Here is a 22648-nt window from a genome sequence, read left to right as displayed (position 1 = left end):
AAATAGTTATTTTTAAGAAGTTAGAAAGTAGACATTTTTTGTAACTAACCACCATATTAACTACTCAGATATTCACAATAGATTTTTATTGTCTAACAAAACTAATAATGTATCAATACTACACATACATTTTATTTATTGTGTAAAACTGACATCAATTAGTAAAGTACTAGTAATTAGGTTTTACATATGTTTTCTAGACAATTCATTCATCCAAGTATTTATTCAATAAACAATTATTTGCTACTACTAGCACATTTTTAGAACAGAAGCAGCAATTCTCTAGGAATTGGCTAGAACTTTTCATAACATTTTAATAAACATCTTTCTTAAGGATATATGTGTATAAATAATAAATATGAATACATAATAGGTATGTATTTGCACATACATGCATATATATAACAATGACATTTACTGAGCACTTACTGTGGGTCAGGCCTTATTCTAAGCATTTTAATTTTTAATTCATTTAATCCGAAAAACTATCCAAAGAGGGTGCGACTATTACTATCCAAATTTTACTCATAAGGAAACTGAGGCATGAGTGAGTATAGACTAAATGAAAGATAGAATAACAGATAGCAAGACAGAAAATGGGAAACAGGAATAAGAATTTAGCGGTACAGCATAGGCAGACACACAGAGAAACTGAGAGAACGAGTGATCTACAAATTAAATCAATGACACAAACAGCAATAGAGATACAGTAGTCATTTGATTTAATAATTTTTATACTCACCTGGAAAAGCAAAAAAAGATGTAAATTATGTTTGTAGCTAACTCAACACTTTGCTTCCAGTCTTCTCTCAGGACCCTTGCTAATGCACCAAGGGCAGTTTCTAAAGAAAAAGGAGAAGTACCGAAATGATCATTCTCCTTGCTCTGGTATAAAGGGTGATTGGTTTTAAATGTCTAGTTATTAATAAATAACAAAGCTAAGATAGAACTGGGACAAAAAGTAGTATGCTTCTTTCCAATATGGACAGCTACTTTTAAAACTAAAATGTAACTTTACTTAAAGATACGTAACATGCTACTTCAAGTATATACTGTACACAGAAGTAATCAAATATGATTTAGATAAAGTGACATAATATATATTATGGTAACAATAAAATAATTAAAAAGCCTTTCATTTTTAAATTTAATAATCTTAAATTAAGAACTGCAATCTTAATTTGTAAGATTAAGAACTGTACTCTGACTACTGCAGTACTGATTTTTTTCTTTTTAACATCTGATTTAATGTATTTGATAATATGAAAAAAACTTGAATAAGTCTAGAAAAAAATGAGCAGTTTAGTAGACTAACACTAGTTCCATTAAAGTAAATTAAAAACCAAATAAAATCTATACACAGAAAAATAAATTTAATATTTCAGTATCACACTGAATTTATGCTAATAGCCACAAATAAAACAAAAAGCTTTCACAAAATTAACTTTCAGGTAGGTTAATAAGCATTTCTGCTAAAATTTTCTCTTCAGGAAATGAAAATTATAAATTAATGGCATAGTTTCAAATTGGGTTGGTACATGGCATACTAATTCTTAAAATAATTAAAACAAAATAAAATATCTGTATGTTAAAATATAAAAATCATAATTCCACTGTTTTTAATAGATACTCAGGATTTACAATAGTACTTTATGGACTGCATTTATTATGGTAATGAAAATGTTCCATATTTGAGCTTTCTGGCTATTCGGACTATGAACAAAAATTAATTGTATTAGTTATGAATCCACATAGTGACAAATTTTTTAGCAAATTAAAAATCATCCTATGATAGCATTTCACAGTATTATTCATATTCACAATGCAGAGAACTGGAATAGTATATGCTTTGAAAAAAATTATTTTGGAGTCATGTAAATAGGTTGGCAATGCATATTAACATGCAAAGCCTCCCAAAAGTCCTATTTAATAAAGAATCCGGTGTAGCTTTGTTCAATCTAGTAATTCCCAAAGGTATTTGACCATTATAATCCAGAGAAAATAGTATTTCTTAAAATACTAGCCTATACAGAACTGTTCTATAATGTCATAAATTTAGGCATAGGTTTAGTGACCTATTTGCAAAATTTTATTTCATTTTTCTCCTTTAAAACAGAATAGAGAAACATCTCAATAAAAATACAGTTACAGGAGTTGTACACAGTTTACCAAGAAACAGCTAAAAGAAAATATAGTTTACAAGAGGTTAAAAGACAATCCCAAATTAATTTCTACATTGAATGCAATCATAATCAAAATCCCATTATGACTTTTCACAGAATATGATGAAGTAATCTCAAAGTATATAAGACAAATGTGCAAGACCAGTAAAGCCAATTCTTGGGGAAAGAAAGCAATTTGGAACATTTTTTCCCACATATTCTAAAGTTCAAGTCAAAATAAAAAACAACACAACAATAGTGTGGTATCAGTATGTAAATAATCAAATAAACCAATGGAACAGAAGGAGAGGGAACACTAAAACAATTCCATGAAAATATGGAACAGTACCTGCCACAGAATAAGTTTTCAAGAATTATCTATTTCATAAAAGAATGGCAAGCATATAGCAGAAAAGGCATTTGAAATACTTATTTGAAAATACTGATTGAGAAAACTATTGATTTGAATTATTTTATCCAGGTATTTGGCAACAACCAGAAAGGCATTCTCTCTCATGTAATGCAAACCAGATAATAAACACATCTTTCCTATTTTGTTTTTGATAAATGTATAATCAGAAAACTATGGATTTAAAATGATTCTATAGGCAGGGCATGCAGTGGCTCATGCCTGTAATCCCAGCACTTTGGAAAGCGGAGGCGGGTAGATCACCTGAGGTCGGGAGTTTCAGATCAGCCTGACCAATATGGTGAAACCCTGTCTCTACTAAACACACACACACACACACACACACACACACACAAATTAGCCGGGCATGGTGGCACATGCCTGTAATCCCAGCTACTCAGGAGGCTGAGACGGGAGAATCACATGAACCCAGGAGGCGGAGGTTGCAGTGAGCCGAAGGTCGCAGTGAGCAGAGATCGTGCCACCGCACTCCAGCCTGGGCAACAGAGGGAGACCTTGTCTCAAAAACAAAAACAAAACAAAACAAAACAAAACAAAACAAAACAAAAATGATTCTATAGTGGTATTACTGAGAAAAGGGTGTTAAAAACATTCTATCTCCTTTTCTTGTTACTACCAAGTACTTCCAGTGAAAGGAAAGCAAATACTTGATGTGAAATTCAATCTCAATGAAACTGCAAAGATTAATAGCTTTCCCTGTGCTACTGAGAAAAAACTAATACTGGAACTTTAATAAAACATGATATATATATTTATGCAAATGTCTGTAGTTTGATCTTATATTCTAATTGAAACAATAAAAGAGTTTCCCAGAGTAGAAGAAAGAAAAGGTATAGTACCATTAATGCTTAATTTTCCTTGTTTACATTAAACGGTTTGTGAATTCTCCGGAGAATATTTAAATGCTATGCTCTCAATTTAAGAAATCTGAGTAGAAAGAAATAAAAAGCTGGAAAATATATGCAGTCTTAAGTTTTGTATATATAATTGTAACTTGTTCATCTATTATGATTAAACATGTTTTATGGTAATCACCATTTAATAGTAGTTCTTCCAAGTTATCAGGATTTCGAGCAAGCTGCAGGATCAAAGCAGAACCCCGAACCTTGTCAGGAATATCTTCATATAATAACTCAATATATTCATCCATGTCATTAATGTTAGCAACTTCATCAATCTGAAACAAAGGAAGAAGCAGAAAGTACTCATCAACAATGCTCAACAGATCCACTGTCAAAGAAATAATATTTTGTGATCAATACAGATATAACAATACAGAAATTTCCAAAGAACTCATAGTAACCATCTTTTTGGATAGGGAAATTTTAGATCTTTAGACCTAGGACTCTAATACAAAACCCCATGATAAAATGAGATGTATATAAACTTTAAAAATTGTTTATCAATATAAAGTATCTTAAATGTAATAAAAAATATTTGTATCTACTATAGTAGATTAAACAATATTTCAAAACATATTACAATAAGAATATGTAAACATTTTTGCCCATCATTTACCAAAATTAATTGTTTAGAAAGCACAACCAGCCACAGGTACAGCGGCTCACAGCTACAATCCCAGCACTTTGGGAGGCCGAGGCGGGCAGATCACAAGGTCGGGAGTTCGAGACCAGCCTGACGAACATGGTGAAGCCCCGTCTCTACTAAAAATACAAAAATTAGCTGGGTGTGGTGGCACGCACCTGTAATCCCAGCTTCTCAGGAGGCTGAGGCAGGAAAATCGCTTGAACCCGGGAAGCAGAGGTTGTGGTGAGCCGAGATCACGCAAAAAAAAAGCAGAACCAATACTTTTTGTCTTTTTCAATTAAATAATGGTTTTCTACCTTTCTCAGGTACCTGAGTTCAGTCATTTTTAAAAAATACCACATGCTTAATGTGATTGTGTGTATTATTGATGGAAAAAGGCAATATCTTATAATTCAGTCCTCTATTAGATCAGAACGCATGCAGTCTTACCTCCATTCCTTCAAAAGGAGGTGGATCTTTAGGCTTGCTTGATTTTTCTTTTTTCTCTGTAACAAGATTTTTTTTTTAAATAAGGAGAATTAGGTTTTTAGGGTTTCTAGGTAATTTTTATTTTCAGCAGCTGAGTTTAATTCTAGCTAAACTGGGGATATTAAAACCAGTTTATGAAATAATCTCTTTTCAATGTATAAAAATGCTCATATATAATCAATTCGATCAAATGAGGATATCAAGGAGAGTATAAATTAATAAAATCTATATCACCAACTTCCTCCTTGGTTAACTTTTTGGGTATGTAAGGTATACAGTCAGACTTGCCAACAAGCAGCAAAATAGTCTGTTCTAAGTATCCTCTCTTTCCCTTCCTAATTCAAATTTAAGGTAGGAATAGGAAAATCAATAAGGCAAAGAAAAAAGTATGACTTGAGTAATATAAAAACTAAAATGAAAATTAACAAAGCAGAAAGAAATAAAAATTGGTAAATTTAAAACTTAAGATATAGAATAGTTGTTAACTGGTTCTTTTTTAACAAGTAAAATTAATATCATAAATTAAAAGGCAAACATTTATTACTTATATTAATTAAATCCCCACTTATTCCCAAATAAAGAGTTATCCAAAGGTGCTGAACACAAGTTTGAGCCATTCGTTTATATTGAATTATCTAATTAATGGCATAATTTCATTTTTTAACAAAAAAACTATCAAATACTTTATTGATCTGGATTATAAGTCTAAGTAATGTATGTACATTAAAGTAAGTTAGAATGTTATCAAAATTTTTGATTCCATAATTAGCAAATAAATATATGATAGAATTAGTCATTATTTTCAGAGGACAGCACTCATTCTATATAAGATCATACATTCTCAACAGCTTAATTCTGCTTCAGACAGATAATTTACTAAGACAGTGGTTTTAATTATGCAAAAAAAATCACTGAATGTAATGAATTACACAACCAAGTAAGTATTATTGTTTCAATTGCTTTTAAGATAAGATTTCTGGCTTTGGAATACTGCTTGCCAAGTAAAAGAATTTTAACAAAGAAAACCAGTAGTGTAAAAAAAAGCGTATATTTAATATACACTTCCTAAAGCATTTCCTATGTCTTCAATTATTAATAATACTCTACCCAGATAGAGAAAATATTGATTTGAATTATTTTATCCATGTATGATGACATGAACATTTTTTCATATTCCTCTAATTTCTGGGGAGCAAGGTAAAACCACTGATTTGCCCTGAAAACACAGTGAAAGAGTTTTTACTGGTTCAAAGATACTTTATTCTAAATGCCTTCAGAATTATATTAATTTGGCACTAGGAAAGATCAACTTTAACTATACTGTACAACCTACAATAAGTAGACACAGATCTTAAAAGACTACCAGATTTGCTTTTCTCCTTGGATTTATTGGACTATGTGATCTCTCATCATTTACAGACATCTTAACAAGAATATTCTATTAACAAAATACTTAATACAAATTTTCCTTGATAATATTTTCCTTATCTACATAGTACTTAACAATGCCAGGTATGTGATTAGAAGCAATCACGTTCAAAATGTCTATTTTTGCTTTTTTTTTTTTTGAGACGGAGTCTTGCTCTGTGGTCAGGATGGAGTGCAGTGGCACGGTCTTGACTCACTGCAACCTCTGCCTCCTGGGTTCAAGCGATTCTCCTGCCTCAGCCTCCTGAGTAGCTGGGGTCACAAGCATGCACCACCACACCCAACTATTTTTGCATTTTTACTAGAGATGGGGTTTCACCATGTTGGCCAGGATGGTCTCGATCTCTTGACCTTGTGATCTGCTCGCCTCGGCCTCCCCAAGTGCTGAGATTACAGGCGTGAGCCACCATACCCGGCCCTTTTTGCTTTTAAATAAATTTACAACCATTTAATTCATTCAACAAATATATGTTGACCATCTATGTTAGACACTGTATTCACAGCTAATAAAAGTATATATTAAGTACAAGGCATTTTATTTGCTGTGTATGAAGAGAGACTAATTTGAAAAAATTCCAAACAAAATTTTCTTTTTTTTCCCTACTTAGTCCAATCAAAACTTCAGCACTGATATATTATTTTAAGAGCACCAGCTGGGCACAGTGCCTCATGCCTGTAATCCCAGCACTTTGGGAAGCCAAGGCAGGAGGATCGCTTGAACCCAGGAGTTTGAGACTAGCCTAGGCAACACAGTGAGACTCCCATTTCTACAAAAAATGTAAAAAATTAGCCAGGTGTGGTTACAATTTAGTGGTGAACTCATAAAGGGATACCCATCGTGGGCATCTGCCTGTGGCTCGGTAACCTCTAGACATTTCAGAGGCCCGGAGATGAATCCAAGTGGCTGCCTGGCTTCTTTAAGCCAGGGGCTGTCTCTGCTGCCTCCCTTGCCAGCAAGGCATTGCCGACCTTCACATAAGCTTGCTTGGAGTAGAGAAACAGTTTCTGAATCGGAAAGACTTCTCCGGTAAGTATTCCCAAGCGCAATCGACATCCCTTTTGCCTTCTCCTGATCTGTTGGCCTCCTTAAAGGTCCTGTTGCCTCTTCAGAGGTCCTGTTGACACTCCCTAATCTGTAAAATGGGCCCTGTTTAAGGGGGATTTTCCCAATTGGAAGGAGAACAAAGGGCAATGTTTGGGGGGAGTACTCCTGGATGATTTGGTTTCAGTTATGAAACCTGATTTTAGAGTTCTGACTTACCGGGGTCTCATGTCTGTTCTTATCTTGTCCTGTTTGTGTGTGGGGAACCCAGAAGGAAACATTAGCAGAAGTTCAGTGGGCCTAACAAGTGGAAAGGGGGGTCTGTTTTATCTGTTTTGCTAGGTTAAAACTTGGATACTGAGCCAAGTAACTGGTGTTTGTCTTTGTTATGTGTGTATTGTAATTTTCTCTCGGTTGATACAGGAAATGCTAACTTGATCCCTCCTACCTCAAGCAGCCCCTTGGATTCTATCTTGCAAAACTGGGCAGCTTTCACCTATGAACCCATGAAAACAAAGAAAATGGTTTTCTTTCATAATCAGCAAGCAGGGTGATCAAAGCTCTGCTCTTTTGGAAGCCACAGTTTAAGAGAATCCAGGAACCCAACAAGGGGGCAACAGGGTAGTAAGAATCGTTTACCAGTCAGGCTCCTGATCTCTCTGTGTAGAATCTGGCTGAGCAAAAGGTAAAAAAATCAGTTTCCTGCAAGGTTTTGATTAATAGGAGAAAAAGATGTGTATGACTAGTCTTGGGAAATACTGACTCTGGTGTACTTTTTGGTTTATTAATATTCATATTGTTCCCTTTCTTTCCAGAAATAATCTTTTCTTTGTCTTTCTGTGCTCTTCATAAAGAAAAGGTACTAACTGAGGGCTCCTCTCATCTTGTTTTATGTCCTTGAAAACTTGACCTGTGACCGAGTGAGCTCTATAAAATAGAACAATTCCTTTACACTATATACTCTGGTTTCAATAATTACTTCATTTTGCTCTTCCTCCACATTGGCTACCTTCTTGGAGAACACAGGTCACAGAGGCATTTTCTATTGCCCTGACATAATTTTCTGCTTTTGCGGGTAGCTTCGAAGCTAGTGACCTGAGCTCACACAGACCCACATCTAAGCTTTCTCTAGCCTTAAGGCCCAACCAGCAATCCGTTTTACTGTCATTTTAGCCATTATAGATGACAACAAGCAAGGAATTGAATATTATGTATTTTTCATATTAGTTTGCATTTCCTTATGCATCCAGTGAACCAAGTCCCCAGAAGTTGTATCCATCTCCAAATTCACTGTAACTTTTACCTTTAGTAATTGGGCACAGCCCAGCTGCAGTTCCATGCCATGGATGATCACATGGTCACACAGGAATCAAAGGTTCCTTATCCTCCACCTTTTTATTTTATAGATTAATATAATCAGCTCCCTGAGGAAACTATACTGAAATGGCTTATGAGAGTAACTAATTTGGGAGCAGTGTCTTTGGTTTTAAATGCTGCAGAGTGAAAGAACGTGTTTGGGTTGGTATGGTACCCACTGCTCACAATTAAACAATTGCAAATGATTATACATGAACCAGACAAACAGGACATGATTAGTGAGGAAAGAGTTAGCCTAATGAATTGGATAAAAGCCACTGTAAGGTCTCTTTACCCTAAGAAAGGGGACTGTCCGACTCTACCTGTAACTGCCAAGTGGAGTACCCCAGATGAAGCAGCTAATGTGGCTTGTATGCAAGCCATATGGGACTGGCATTATGATGACAGGGATATTCACCCCTTGAATATGCCCATTACCCAGGTCATGGTCAGCTTCTCCTCATGGGTCTTACAGATGCTAACAGAAAATATGAGGTTCGTTAACAAGGGAATGGTGAAGGGTAGAGGGGAGGGTCAAAGGATGCATCCCAGGAAGATGGGAAGTTTTAAACAGTTATTAAGAAATATGATGAATGAAGAAAACATTGATAGGAGTAAAACTAAGAGGAAAAGAAAAGGGGAGAGTCAGGGGACTCATCCCAGCAGAATGAAAATCTTTAGACAGTTATTAAGAAATTGAATGAATAAAATGGAAATTGATGGCGTTCAAACAAAGGCCTTAATTGCTGTTTCCCCCAATATTAAAGGGTACCAAATCAGTTTTCTGTACTTACCCCAATTGGAGACATTTTTTTAAAAATCAGAAGACAAAGATCAGTATGAGAAAACTGACCAACAATTGCCTAGGGTGATGTTGAGGTGACTAATCAACATAAAGATTGACTAAAAAGCCTTGGTCCCTTAGCTAAACCCTCTGCTGGGAACCCAAATCTCTTTTCACAGGAGAGGGTAAAATGGTCTGGGAGTGAAGAGAAATTGCCAGGACCAGAACATAAAATTAAGGGTGGATAGGATTATCAAAGTTGAAATGTTTATATAGGCTTTTTGTAAGTAATTGTGTATTCTTTACCTAAATGTCTTATGAAAATGGATATTGTATCTGACTAGGGGATGTTTTCTCTACCGAGTACTATAAAACTGAAGGCATGCAAATCTGCCCTTCAAGCTATAATTAACTGGACATACTACAATGGGAACCAATAAGATTGCCCGAGCCCACAGAATATAGAATAGAAGCTGGAGTGCTGGTAGGAACAAATTATCCACTTGATAGCCTTTTGTGGAATGTTTACTGAGGCTTATAGCAAAAGTCTGTGAGCACATCCCAGTGATGACTGCTGTGACTCTGGACTAGAGAATTTCCACTTAAGAGGCATTTACTGCCTTGTTACAGGACATTAACTGAAGACATCCTATGATGGAAGGACATACAATGATCATGACATCTGAAATACCCATGCTATTTGGGGCAATGTCAGAAACAGTCTAACTGGGGACAGCAGTGCCCAGAAGAGCTCCATAATAAAATGGAGATACTTTGTATATGATCATGCTACTTGGGAAATTCAAGGAGGAGATACTCATGAGCAGGGAGCCTCTTTTTCCCCAGGATTGACTCTGAAACTGTGAGAAGCTGCAGGATTCTACGGTGCCCGTTAAACAGCTCTTACCTGACTGACAAAGAGCTGCCTGATTTATGAAAGGCAATTCCAAGGTGAACAGACAACATCCTGTTTGGAAGTCGGCTACTCTGACTGAAGACGAGTCAAGAAAACTTTTTTTTTTCTTTTGAGCTATTTATAGCTTATGACAAGTAAAGTACATCTTTATGAGCAAAATTTGCCTTTCTACCTGAGTTCTCACAAATGTGGAAACTTCATTCATAAGTATTATTTTATGGCAATATAGTTATTTGTATAAGTTCAATAAGAATCTGCTTTCTTTTGTAGCAGGACACAATTGCAGATGCTGGTTACTTTACCAAGGCTTTGACTGGATTGGCATATTTTCAGATATGACTAAACTGCTTTGAGGAATTGATGTTGACTTTATAGAGCCAATAAAAGCCCCTCGGAAAGACTAGCCTTCTACTTTGTCTATGTAGTTTCTTTTTAGGGTTCCTCACCTGTGATAAGTAAAAAATGTTACTTTCAACAGATCCAGAAACCTCAAGTTATTTTGGGACCTCCACAAGAAATGAGTTCACCCAATTCATACAGGTGTCTGCAGGCATGGATAAATCCTTGGTTTAGCTAACCTTGAGGCTTTCAAAAAGTCTAAACTAAGATTCCTTATGGAAAAGTTCCTGCAAAGTCAACTTAAAAGAGCCTATATGGCCAATCAATATTCTTGCCATACTTCATGCAAATAGGCCAAGTATAATAAGACTTATTTTGGAAATAAATTGGTCCTACTATAATTTGTCTTTGGTAGAAATGGCATACTAGAGACAAAAATTTTGTTTCAAAAGAAACAATAGTATACCTGTTACTAGATTCTAGCCTTGTCTATTATTTTTGGGTTTTTATTGTTTTCTACAATTTGAACTAAACCTGAATTCTTTCCTGGCTACAAGTCTTCAAACTAACATTTTCAAAATTTTCTTCCATTCTTCTGACTTGAACTCTGTTCCAGACAGAAATATAGTTATAACTAAGCATTAATTAGGCTATACTTTGGCTCATTACCTTGCTGCTAAAGTCACATAGCACTACATACTGACCATTTACATCCCCATTGTTCTTACAGACAGGATCTCTGACGTTAAGAATCATAAGGATTTTGCTTAAGGATCATTTAAAATGTTTTTCAGACCCTGAGTTGCAGTGAAACAGCTGACACCTCGGAAGACCCTCATAGAGGAAAGAAATCAGCATGAGAATACAGCTTCTTCATCATTCTGTCCCATTACTTCACCTTACACTCTTTGACCAATCAACAATCTCCACACTTCAGCCTAATCCAAAATCCTTAAAAACTCTAGCCCCAAACTTCTCAGGGAGATGGATTTGAGGTTTTCTCTCATCTCCTAGTTTGGTGACCCCCAAATTAAACTTTTTTCTTGCTGCTGCTGCCAAAAAAAAAGGAAACAAAGAAAAATAATTCATGAAAGTTACATCCGTTGGATAGTCTAAGGCATATGATATATATTTTAACACTTACATAATCCGTCTAAATGACGAACAAATATAAAAAAGAAGCTTATAAAGTATCAGTCTAGTTGGTGCAGTGAAAATAGGTTTTCTGCCCCAAATTCTTTCCTTTTATTATTCTAGAATCAATATGACAGACATTTCCTTTTTTATTCTTACTTCAGTGTATGTGTACATACACAAAACATGAAAAAAGAATTAGACCATTTTATGTGGAAGCATCTAATATAAAGCCTACCATGAAAGCAATTAATGTTTATTCTTTGTTGTTTACTCATTCATAGCACTGGTGAAAAAAACCTACCCAAAATCAAATATCAATAGTTTGATAAACTTTTGTTTATAGTTGTTTGACAAACTATAAACAACTTTGGATCTGCATTAGGAAGCCAGGAATTCTACTACTTACCTTTTCCTGACAATGAATCACGGCGGTTCTGTAGATAGTACAACAGCTGTTCTACCTCATTTAGTTTTGAAGGATGAATGAGTTTACATTCTTCAACCACCTTCCTTGCCAGGGAAGTTATATCTGTGTTGGCATTGAGACTCTTAAGTCGAATGCTGTAGGTATGACAGAATTTTTCAACTCACGTATTATAAAAGTAATAACTGCAATACTACTACTTTAAAATAATTTATAGGTTATAAATTATTATAGAGAATCTGGCCATAGACTCTTAGTAAAATAAAGTATTAGATATAATTAGACTTAGAAAAATACAAGGCAGTGATTTTCTGTGAGCTAGACAAACAAAATAACAAAAGGAACACAAAATCTTCTTCCAACTCTCTAGGCAAGACAGCATATTCGGAGATTCTGCTTTAAAATGGTATTTCTGATATAAAATATATAAAGTCTTTAGCATTATCAAATGTAAGAATTCATACCATCATAAATAAATCATTTTCTTGACCATACCCACAAATGCTAACTTTTTTTCAGCTAGGGACAAGACACAATATTGATACGTTCAGATTCAGTTGCTCTGGTGGTAATTATATAGAAAGTAAAAGCAAAAGAAAGTGAAATCCGGCTGGGCACAGTGGTTCACATCTGTAATTCCAGCACTTTGGGAGGCTGAGGCGGGGGGCTCACAAGGTCAGGAGTTCGAGACCAGCCTGGCCAATATGGTGAAAACCCGTCTCTACTAAAGATACAAAAAATTTGCCGAGTGTGGTGGTGTGCGCCTGTAATCCCAGCTACTCGGGAGGTTGAGACAGGAGAATTGTTTGAACTTGGGAGGCAGAGGTTGCAGTGAGCCAAGATCGCACCATTATACTCCAGCTTGGGCGACAGGGGAAGACTCTGTCTCAAAAAAAAAAAAAAAAAAAAAAAAAGTGAGATCCACTTTAAGATCTGTATGAGGAATTTTGAGGAACAAATGAATACATTTTATACTTAGGTTAGTGCATTAACAATAATAAGCCAACACCTCCCTCTTTTTAAAGTTAGCCCAGGAGATTCACTGGGAACCCATTAAGAAACCATTATTAAGAGTCTGGAAACAATTGCCTAGTTAGGGGATTCAGGGTACCAGGAAGAGGTATAAAGACATAAAATTAGATTCAAAGTGAAGAGTCAACCTGGTGGCAGGGAGTCCTACTCTTATGGAGCCCAGCAAGCTATGAACCACTGGCTTGAAATTCTCACTGCCAGCACAGCAGTCTGGAGTTGACCTGGGATGATCAAGCTTGGTGAGGGGAGGGGGGCCTGCCATCAGTGAGGCTGTAGTAGGCAGTTTTCCCTGGACAGTGCTAAGGAGACTGGGAGGTTTAGACTGGGTAGAATTCACCACAGTGTGGCAAAGTGCTTCTTTAGATGCCTCCTCACTGGACAGGGCACCTATAAAGGAAATGCGGCAGCCTTAGGGGCTTACAGATAAAACTCATCTCTCTGGGACAGAGAACCTGGCAGGAGGGGTGGCTGTGGGCACAGCTTCAGCGGACTTAATCTTTCCTGCCTGCTGGCTCTGATGAGAGCAGCTGATCCTGACAGGGGGAATTCTCCCAGCACAGCACACTAGCTCTGCTAAGGGACAGACTACCTCCTCAGGTGGGTCCCTGACCCCTGTGCCTCCTGACTGGGAGAGACCTCCCAACAGGGGTTGACAGACATCTCATATAGGAGATCTCTGGCTGGCATCAGACAAAGCTTCCAGGGGAAGGAGCAGGCAGCAATATTTGCTGTTCTGCAGCCTCCAGGCGAATGGGGTCTAGAGTGGAATTCCAGCAAACTTCAGCAGACCTGCAGAAGACGGACCTGGCTGTTGGAAGATTAACAAACAGAGAGCAACAACAACAACATCAACAAAAAATACCCCCCAACAAAAACCCCATCCAAGGGTCATCAGCCTCAAAGATCAAAAAGGATAAATCCACGAAGATGAGGAGAAACCAGCACAAACACGCTGAAAATTCCAAAAACCAGAATGCCTCTTCTCCAAATGATCGCAAGTCCTCTCCAGCAAGGGCACAAAACTGGATGGAGAATGAGATTGATGAAATGACAGAAGCAGGCATCAGAAGGTGGGTAATAACAAACTCCTCTTAGCTAAAGTAGCATGTTCTAACCTAATGCAAGGAAGCTAAGAACCTTGATAAAAGGTTACAGGAAATGCTAACTAGCATAACCAGTTTAGACGAAACATAAATTACTTGATGGAGCTGAAAAACACAGCATGAAAACTTCGTGAAGCATACACAAGTATCAATAGCCAAATCAATCAAGCAGAAGAAAGAGTATCAGAGACTGAAGATCACCTTGCTGAAACAAGGCACAAAGACAAGATTAGAGAAAAAAGAATGATAAGGAACAAACAAAGCCTCCAAGAAATATGGGACTATGTGAAAAGGCCAAACCTACGATTGATTGGTGTAACTGAAAGTTACAGGGAGAATGGAACCAAGTTGGAAAACACACTTCAGGGTATTATCCAGGAGAGCCTCCCCAGCCTAGCAAGACAGGCCAACATTCAAATTCAGGAAATACAGAGAACACCACTAAGATACTCCTCGAGAAGATCAGTCCCAAGACACATAATCATCAGATTCTCCAAGGTTGAAACAAAGGAAAAAAATGTTAAGGGCAGCCAGAGAGAAAGGTCAGGTCACCTACAAAGGGAAGCCCATCAGACTAACAGCAGATCTCTCTGCAGAAACTCTACCAGCCAGAAGAGAGTAGGGGTCAATATTCAACATTTTTAGGGAAGATAATTTTCAACACAGAATTTCATATCCAGCCAAACTAAGCTTCATAAGCAAAGGAGAAATAAAAATCTTTCCAGACAAGCAAATGCTGAGGGATTCTGTCACCACCAGGCCTGCTTTACAAGAGCTCCTGAAGGAAGCACTAAAATATAGAAAGGAAAAACCAGTACCAGCCAAATGCAAAAACACACCAAAATATAAAGACCAATGACACTGTGAAGAAACTACATCAACTAATGTGCAAAATAATCAGCTACCAGTATGATGACAGGATCAAATTCACACACAACAATGTTAACCTTAAATGTGAAAGGGCTAAATGCCTCCATTGAAAGACACAGACTGGCAAATTGGATAGAGTCAAGACCCATTGGTGTGCTGTATTGAGGAGACCCATTTCACATGCAAAGACACACTTAGGCTCAAAATAAAGGAATGGAGGACTATTTACCAAGCAAATGGGGGGGAAAAAAAAGCAGGGATTGCAATTCTAGTCTCTGATAAAACAGACTTTAAACCAACAAAGATCAAAAAAGACAAAGAAGGGCATTACATATGGTAAAGGGTTCAATGCAACAAAAAGACCTAACTCTCCTAAATATATATGCACCCAATACAGGACCACTCAGATTCACAAAACACGTTCTTAGAGACGTACAAAGAGACTTAGACTCCCACACGATAATAGTGGGAGACTTTAATACCCCACTGTCAATAATAGACAGATCAACAAGACAGAAAATTAACAAGGATATTCAGGACTTGAACTCAGCTCTGGACCAAGTGGACCTAATTGACATCTATATAACTCTCCACCCCAAATAAACAGAATATACATTTTTCTAAGTGCCCCATGGCACTTATTCTAAAATTGACCACATAATTGGAAGTAAAATAATCCTCAGCAAATGCAAAAGAACGGAAATCATAAGAAAGAGTCTCTCAGGCCACAGTGCAATCAAATTAGAACTAAGGATTAAGAAACTCACTCAAAACCGCATAACTACATGGAAACTGAACAACCTGGTCCTGAGTGACTCCTGGGTAAATAACGAAATTAAGGCAGAAGTAAAGAAGTTCTTTGAAACCAATGAGAACAAAGAGACAACGTACCAGAATCTCTGGGACACAGCTTAAGGAGCGTGTAGAGGGAAATTTATAGCACTAAATGCCCACATCAGAAAGGTGGAAAGATCTGAAATTGACACCCTAACATCAAAATTAAAAGAACTAGAGAAGCAAGAGCAAACAAAGTCAAAAGCTAGCAGAAGACAAGAAATAACTAAGATCAGAGCAGAAATGAAGGAGATAGAGACAAAAAACTCTTTCAAAAATCAATGAATCCAGGAGCTATTTTTTAAAAAAATTAACAAAATAGACTGCTAGCTAGACTAATAAAGAAGAGAGAAAAATCAAATTGACACAATAAAATACGATAAAGGGGATACCACCACTGATCCCACAAAAATACAAACTACCATCAGAGAAAACTACAAACACCTTGAAGCAAATAAAGCAGAAAATCTATAAGAAACGAATGAATTCCTGGATACATACACCCTCCCAAGACTAAACCAGGAAGAAATCGAATGCCTGAATAGTCCAATAACAACTTCTGAAATTGAGGAAGTAATTAATAGCCTATCAACCAAAAAAAAAAAAAAAAAGGCCAAGAACAGATGCATTCACAGCAGAATTCTACCAGAGGTACACAGCGGAGTGGGCACCATTCATTCTGAAACTATTCCAAGCAAGAGAAAAAGAGGGACTCCCCCCTAACTCATTTTATGAGGCCAGCATCATCCTGATACCAAAACCTGGCAGAGACACAACAAAAAAAAAGAAAATTTCAGGGCAATTTCCCTGATGAACATCAATGTGAAAATCATCAATAAAATACTGGCAAGCTGAATACAGCAGCATATCAAAAAGCTTAACCACCATGACCAAGTCAGCTTCATCCCTGGGATGCAAGCCTGGTTCAACATATGCAAATCAATAAAAGTAATCCATCACATAAACAGAACCAAGGACAAAAACTGCATGATTTTCTCAATAGATGCAGAAAAGGCCTTCGAAAAAATTCAACATCTTTTTATGTTAAACACTCTCAATAAACTAGGTATTGATGGAACATATCTCAAAATAATAAGAGCTATTTATGACAAACACATAGCCAATACCATATTGAATGGGCAAAAGCTGGAAGGATTCCCTTTGCAAACCATCACAAGACAAGGATGCCACTCCTATTCAACACAGTATTGGAAGTTCTGGCCAAGGCAATCAGGCAAGAGAAAGAAGTAAAGGGTATTCAAATAGAAAGTGAGGAAGTCAAATTGTATCTGTTTACAGATGACATGATTGTATATTTAGAAAACCCCATCGTGTTAGCCTATAAACTCCTTAAGCTGATAAGCAACTTCAGCAAATTCTTAGTGTACAAAATCCAAGTGCAAAAATCACAAGCAATCCTATACACCAACAATAGACAAGCAGAGAGCCAAATCATGAGTGAACTCCCATTCACAACTGCTACAGAGAAAATAAAACACCTAGGAATACAACTTACAAGGGAGGTGAAGGACCTCTTCAAGGAGAACTACAAACCGCTGCTCAAGGAAATAAGAGATAACACAGACAAATGTAAAAATATCCTATGCTCATGGATAGGAAGAATCAATATCATAATAATGGCCATACTGTTCAAGGTTTACAGATTCAATGCTATTCCCATCAAGCTAACATTGATTTTTTTCACAGAATTATGAAAAAGTACTTTAAATTTCATACAGAACCAAAAATGAGCCTGTATAGCCAAGACAATTCTAAGCAAAAAATGGAGGCATCATGCTACCTGACTTCAAACTATACTACAAGGCTACAGTAACCAAAACAGCATGGTACTGGTATCATAACAGGGATATAGACCAATAGAACAGAACAGAGACTCAGATATAACGCCACACATCTACAACCATCTAACCTTCAACAAACCTGACAAAAACAAGCAATGGGGAAAGGATTTCCTATTTAATAAATGCTGCTGGGAAAACTGGCTAGCCATTTGTAGAAAACAGAAACTGGACCCCTTCCTTACACCTTATACAAATGTTAACTCAAGATGGATGAAAGACTTAAATGTAAAACCCAAAGCCATAAAAACCCTAGAAGAAAATCTAGGCAATACCATTCAGGACATAGGCAAGGACAAGGACTTCATGACTAAAACACCAAAAGCAATTGCAACAAAAGCCGAAATTGACAAATGGGATCTATTTAAACTAAAGAGCCTCTGCACAGCAAAAGAAACTATCATCAGAGTGAACAGGAAACCTACAGAATGGGAGAAAATTTTTCTATCTACCCATCTGACAAAGGACTAATATCCAGAATCTACAAGGAACTTAAACAAATGTACAAGAGAAAAAACAAACAACCCTATCAAATAGTGGGTAAAGGATATGAACAGACACTTCTCAAAAGAAGACACTTATGCGGTCAAGAAACACATGAAAAAAAGCTCATCATTATTGGTCACTAGAGAAATGCAAATCAAAACCACAATGAGATACCATCTCATGCCAGTTAGAATGGTGATTATTAAAAAGTCAGGAAACAACAGATGGTGCTCAGGCTGTGGCGAAATTGGAATTGGTTTAACCATTGTGGAAGACAGTGTGGTGGTTCCTCAAGGATCTAGAACTAGAAATACCATTTGACCCAGCAATCCCATTACTGGGCATATACCCAAAGGATTATAAATCATTCTACTACAAAGACACATTCACACATAGGTTTATTACAGCACTATTTACAATAGCAAAGACTTGGAACCAACCCAAATGTCCATCAATGATAGACTGGATAAAGAAAATGTGGCATATATACATCACGGAATAATATATAGCCATAAGAAGAATGAGTTCATGTCCTTTGCACGGAGATAGATGAAGCTAGAAGCCATCATTCTCAGCAAACTAACACAGGAACAGAAAACCAAACACATGTTCTCACTCATAAATGGGGATCGAACAATGAGAACACATGGACACAGGGAAGGTAACATCACCCATCAGGGCCTATCAGGAGGTAGGGGGGTAAGGGGAGGGAGAGCATTAGGACAAATATCTAATGCATGTAGGGCTTAAAATCTAAATAACGGGTTAATAGGTGCAGCAAACCACCATGGCACATGTATACCTATGTAACAAACCTCCACATTCTGCACATGAATCCCAGAACTTTAGAGTAAAATTAAAAACAAAAAAAAGAAACATGAAACACATCTTTTATGGTTGATTTCACAAGTTAGTAGTTCATAATCTATTATATTCATTTTCTAAATGGGATAAATTAGAATATATATGTTACAACAGGTTCCTATTAAGCTTACAAAAATCTTACTTTTTCTAGGATTAATATACTCCATATTTATAGTTTAATATAATCTCTCCTTCACTAAGATGAAGTATGCCTGGAAGAATGCCATAATTAATCACCTATGCAGATCAAAATAATATCAGATTTGTATAAAGTTTATATAATGTTCACTAATTTCAAAATGTACACAAATAAAGAACTTACATTTTTTGACATTCTTTTCGTTCTCCCAACATGGGGTCCCCCATTTCTCCAAGAATGGTGGCTTCCACTTCATATTGAACAATGAGTGCTTTTTCTGATGGATGTACATCAATATTCCCTCCTTTAACTTTCCTATAATACAAAATTGAAATGACATACCAGATTAAAACTCTCAAAGTGGCCATGGTTTTTGTCTATGTTTAGGTCTATAACATATGGGTTGGATTAACATGTGAATTTGAATCAGATTACTCTTGACTTGGGATTAGAGATAACTCTTTTTCTCTAACTGTAATATATATATATATATGTGTGTGTATATGTGTGTGTGTGTGTATGTGTGTATATATATATCTTTGTCATGCATAAAGTATCTTTATAAATAGCTCTTCCTAGGAAAAAAATACATTTACCAAAGGATCATGCATAAGAGCAAGAGAATGAAACATAAACAATTAAGATGGCTTTGGAGAGAATGACCTAAAAAAAGTCAGTTATTCAAAACCAAAGACAACTGTCTTAAAATTTATGTTAAAAGAAAAAGTCAGGCCAGACATGATGGCTCACACCTGTAATCCCAGTGACTTGGGAGACCAGCATGGGAGAAATCCTTTAGGTCAGAAGTTTGAGACCAGCCCAGGTAATATAGTGAGAGACTGTTTCTACAAAAAATTTAAAAACTAGCGGGGCATGGTGGCAGGTGTCTGTAGTCCTAGATAATCACAGGCTGAGGCAGGAGGATCACTTGAGCCCTCTGATGGTGCCATTGCACTCCAGCCTAGGCAATAGAACAAAACTCTGTCTCTATCAAAAAAAAAAAAAAAAAAAGTCAACCTGCCCATTAATTACCCCATAAACTGGACCAAAAGACAGGAAGAAATTATATATTACAATATATGTCATGTATCATTGTACAAGTTGTAGCATTAGTACCTAAATAAAATCACTGAATCACACCCAAATTACGTAACAAAAAAGCATTTACAGGTTAGGTAGGTTGTATAGTCACATATCTCAAATTATAGTGTCAATAGTAGGTTCTACGGAAAGGTTGTATATACTCTTTCTTCAAGCCCATGAAGTTGCAAAATGAATTCTTAATTGCAGTAAACCAGTGATGAATTAATCACTATTTGCCACTTGGCCATTTTAGAAGGCAATAACGTTGGTTGTGCTGGAAGAGATTAAGCAACAGAAACAAGTAAAATCTCTCATTCTTAGTACTAGCTAGCAGCTAGCTGACTAGTGGGGTCTTTTAGCCTGATAAGAAAAAACAAAAATATGACAACACCTTAAATTTAATTCCAGTAATTAGAAACTCAAAGCTTTTCTTTCAGTTGGAAATAATACTCTGATAAATTATGCATATTTTCAAAGTAATTTTTAACTGATCTGTTCACCAGAATTCCTCATGAAAAGGAGATGCATCTGCAGTGAGTATTAGGGTAATGATTAACAGTCAAGTATAGTGATAGAGTAGGAAATTAAGTACACTAAAGCATAGAGTCTAGGTAGGTCAGCAACTAAAGTGATAGTAAGACATATAGGACAAGTAAAGAATGAAAACAGAAGCCAGGCAGGCCAGCAAAAATCGAGGAATTAGGAAATGAGATATAAACATACATTTAAAAGAATGGTACAGATTCCAAAAGGTAAGATAAATGGATAAATGTACAAAAGCTATGTAAGTCACAGGAATCAAAAGATCTAAGGAAAGCTGAAAAACAGATATAATGTAGCATCACTATCTTAACTACATAAGAAACTATGTTAATTACGTAAGGCAAACTAGTTACTTCCTTCCTGATAACATGAAAAGCAATCCCACTACTGGACTTTTTGTAACTGTATCCAGTTAAGGGAAGAAAAGAATAAGAACAAAATATAAATGCAGATCCTTAGACTAGCCTCCTATTACCACTCTAAAATGGGTCTTCCACATATTGGCAGCTGGAGGAATTGCATAATTCTTGTCCTCTGTGGTCTCATATCTTGCCTTTCCTTAAAGAAATCAAATAATTAAAAAGGAAAAAAAATGAAACATCCCACCACTCCTTTTTAGTTTTTGTTTGCCTTTTTTGGCTGTGTATATGTGTTTTAGAGGAGTAAGTTAATTAAAATTTATCTCAACTTATGTTTATTACAGAAAAACTAAAACAGAAATGAGCAAAGAAAAAATAAATTCAAAAACTTACAAGAAGTAATCACTTGTTATTGGTAAACATATACATTCAGATATTTTTCTATTAGTACTAAATAATATAGAAAGAGAGAATGACAGCTATAGTGGTTTTTTTTGTTTTGTTTTGTTTTTGTTTTTGTTTTTTTAACAGAAGAGGCTTAAGGGTAGTAATCTAGTAGGGGTGAAACTATCATTTTACCTTAAATGCTGAACTTTCAAGTTGAATAGTATTCACAATGATGTCAGATATTTAACTATTGGGAGAATTAATTTCCAAATGTTCTACCTGAATTCCATTAATTAGATGAAAAAAATTTAAGCCATTATTAGAAATTAATGAATTTCTATTTGAAGCATCCTATGACACCGATGCTAAATTGATATCTTTTAGCTGGTTGCAAATTTCTTCTACTAATAGAGCCTTCTCAATAACAGCTCTGTTTCACTTTGTTTTTGTACATGAATAAGAAAACTAGAACCAACAGTGTGCTAAATTTACTTAGAAAAATAATTTTCTTTTAATCTCAATGAGAAGTTATGCTTCACAGAGTAATATAAAATACACCTTCTATAACTGCATGTGATAAACTGTCACCTTTTGGGACAGTGTTCTTAATTATTAACTTCTGAAGTACATCCTTATGTTCCTAGATTTCCTGTGGTTAGAGATATTATTGTGATCCTTAAGAAAGATAATAAATGCTGATGAACTTTGTGTTGCCACCCATTCATTATCAATTTTCTTGAGAAACCAAAAATGCAGTCCTTAACTTTTCATTACATAGGTACTTTAAAAAAATTATTCCTTTCAAAAGGATTTACTGCAAAATAAAATTGCATCAAATAATAAAATTAAAAAACAGTTGTAGATTTATACCATACAGCCAATAACATAGCCATTGTAGGAAGTGTTTGGTCTACTCTCCATATGCTTTCTGGCAGGATTGTTATGCATCTATTTCCTGCATCTACTTGAAAAATACCCAATATATAAGTGTCCACAATTCCAAATGACCCTACCAACTGTCAGAGCATATGTATGCATTTCCACAGTTTACAGCA

At 35.9% G+C, this 22648-nt stretch overlaps 1 protein-coding gene across 6 annotated transcripts in view; it reads right to left on the bottom strand.

The window, feature by feature from the left end:
- Nucleotides 1-22648, bottom strand: part of KIFAP3 (kinesin associated protein 3) — a 155107-nt gene that overhangs the window by 111346 nt on the left and 21113 nt on the right. For 5 of the 6 annotated variants that reach the window (XM_009193718.2, XM_009193698.2, XM_009193723.4 and 2 more), the window contains exons 2-6: nucleotides 19405-19536; nucleotides 12017-12171; nucleotides 4570-4625; nucleotides 3628-3769; nucleotides 743-842 (exon numbers count right to left, since the gene is read on the bottom strand). In XM_009193718.2, coding sequence (XP_009191982.1) covers nucleotides 743-842; nucleotides 3628-3769; nucleotides 4570-4625; nucleotides 12017-12171; nucleotides 19405-19536 — 585 coding nt within the window. Of the gene's footprint in view, nucleotides 1-742; nucleotides 843-3627; nucleotides 3770-4569; nucleotides 4626-7005; nucleotides 11983-12016; nucleotides 12172-19404; nucleotides 19537-22648 lie in introns of those variants that run through there. The other variant, XM_009193733.4, reaches the window with a different exon arrangement.

This window comes from Papio anubis, chromosome 1 (assembly GCF_008728515.1).
Source record: "Papio anubis isolate 15944 chromosome 1, Panubis1.0, whole genome shotgun sequence".
Classification (NCBI taxonomy): domain Eukaryota; kingdom Metazoa; phylum Chordata; class Mammalia; order Primates; family Cercopithecidae; genus Papio; species Papio anubis.
The sequence above is the reverse complement of the archived record's forward strand: the minus strand, read 5'-3'. Positions and strand labels throughout refer to the sequence as shown.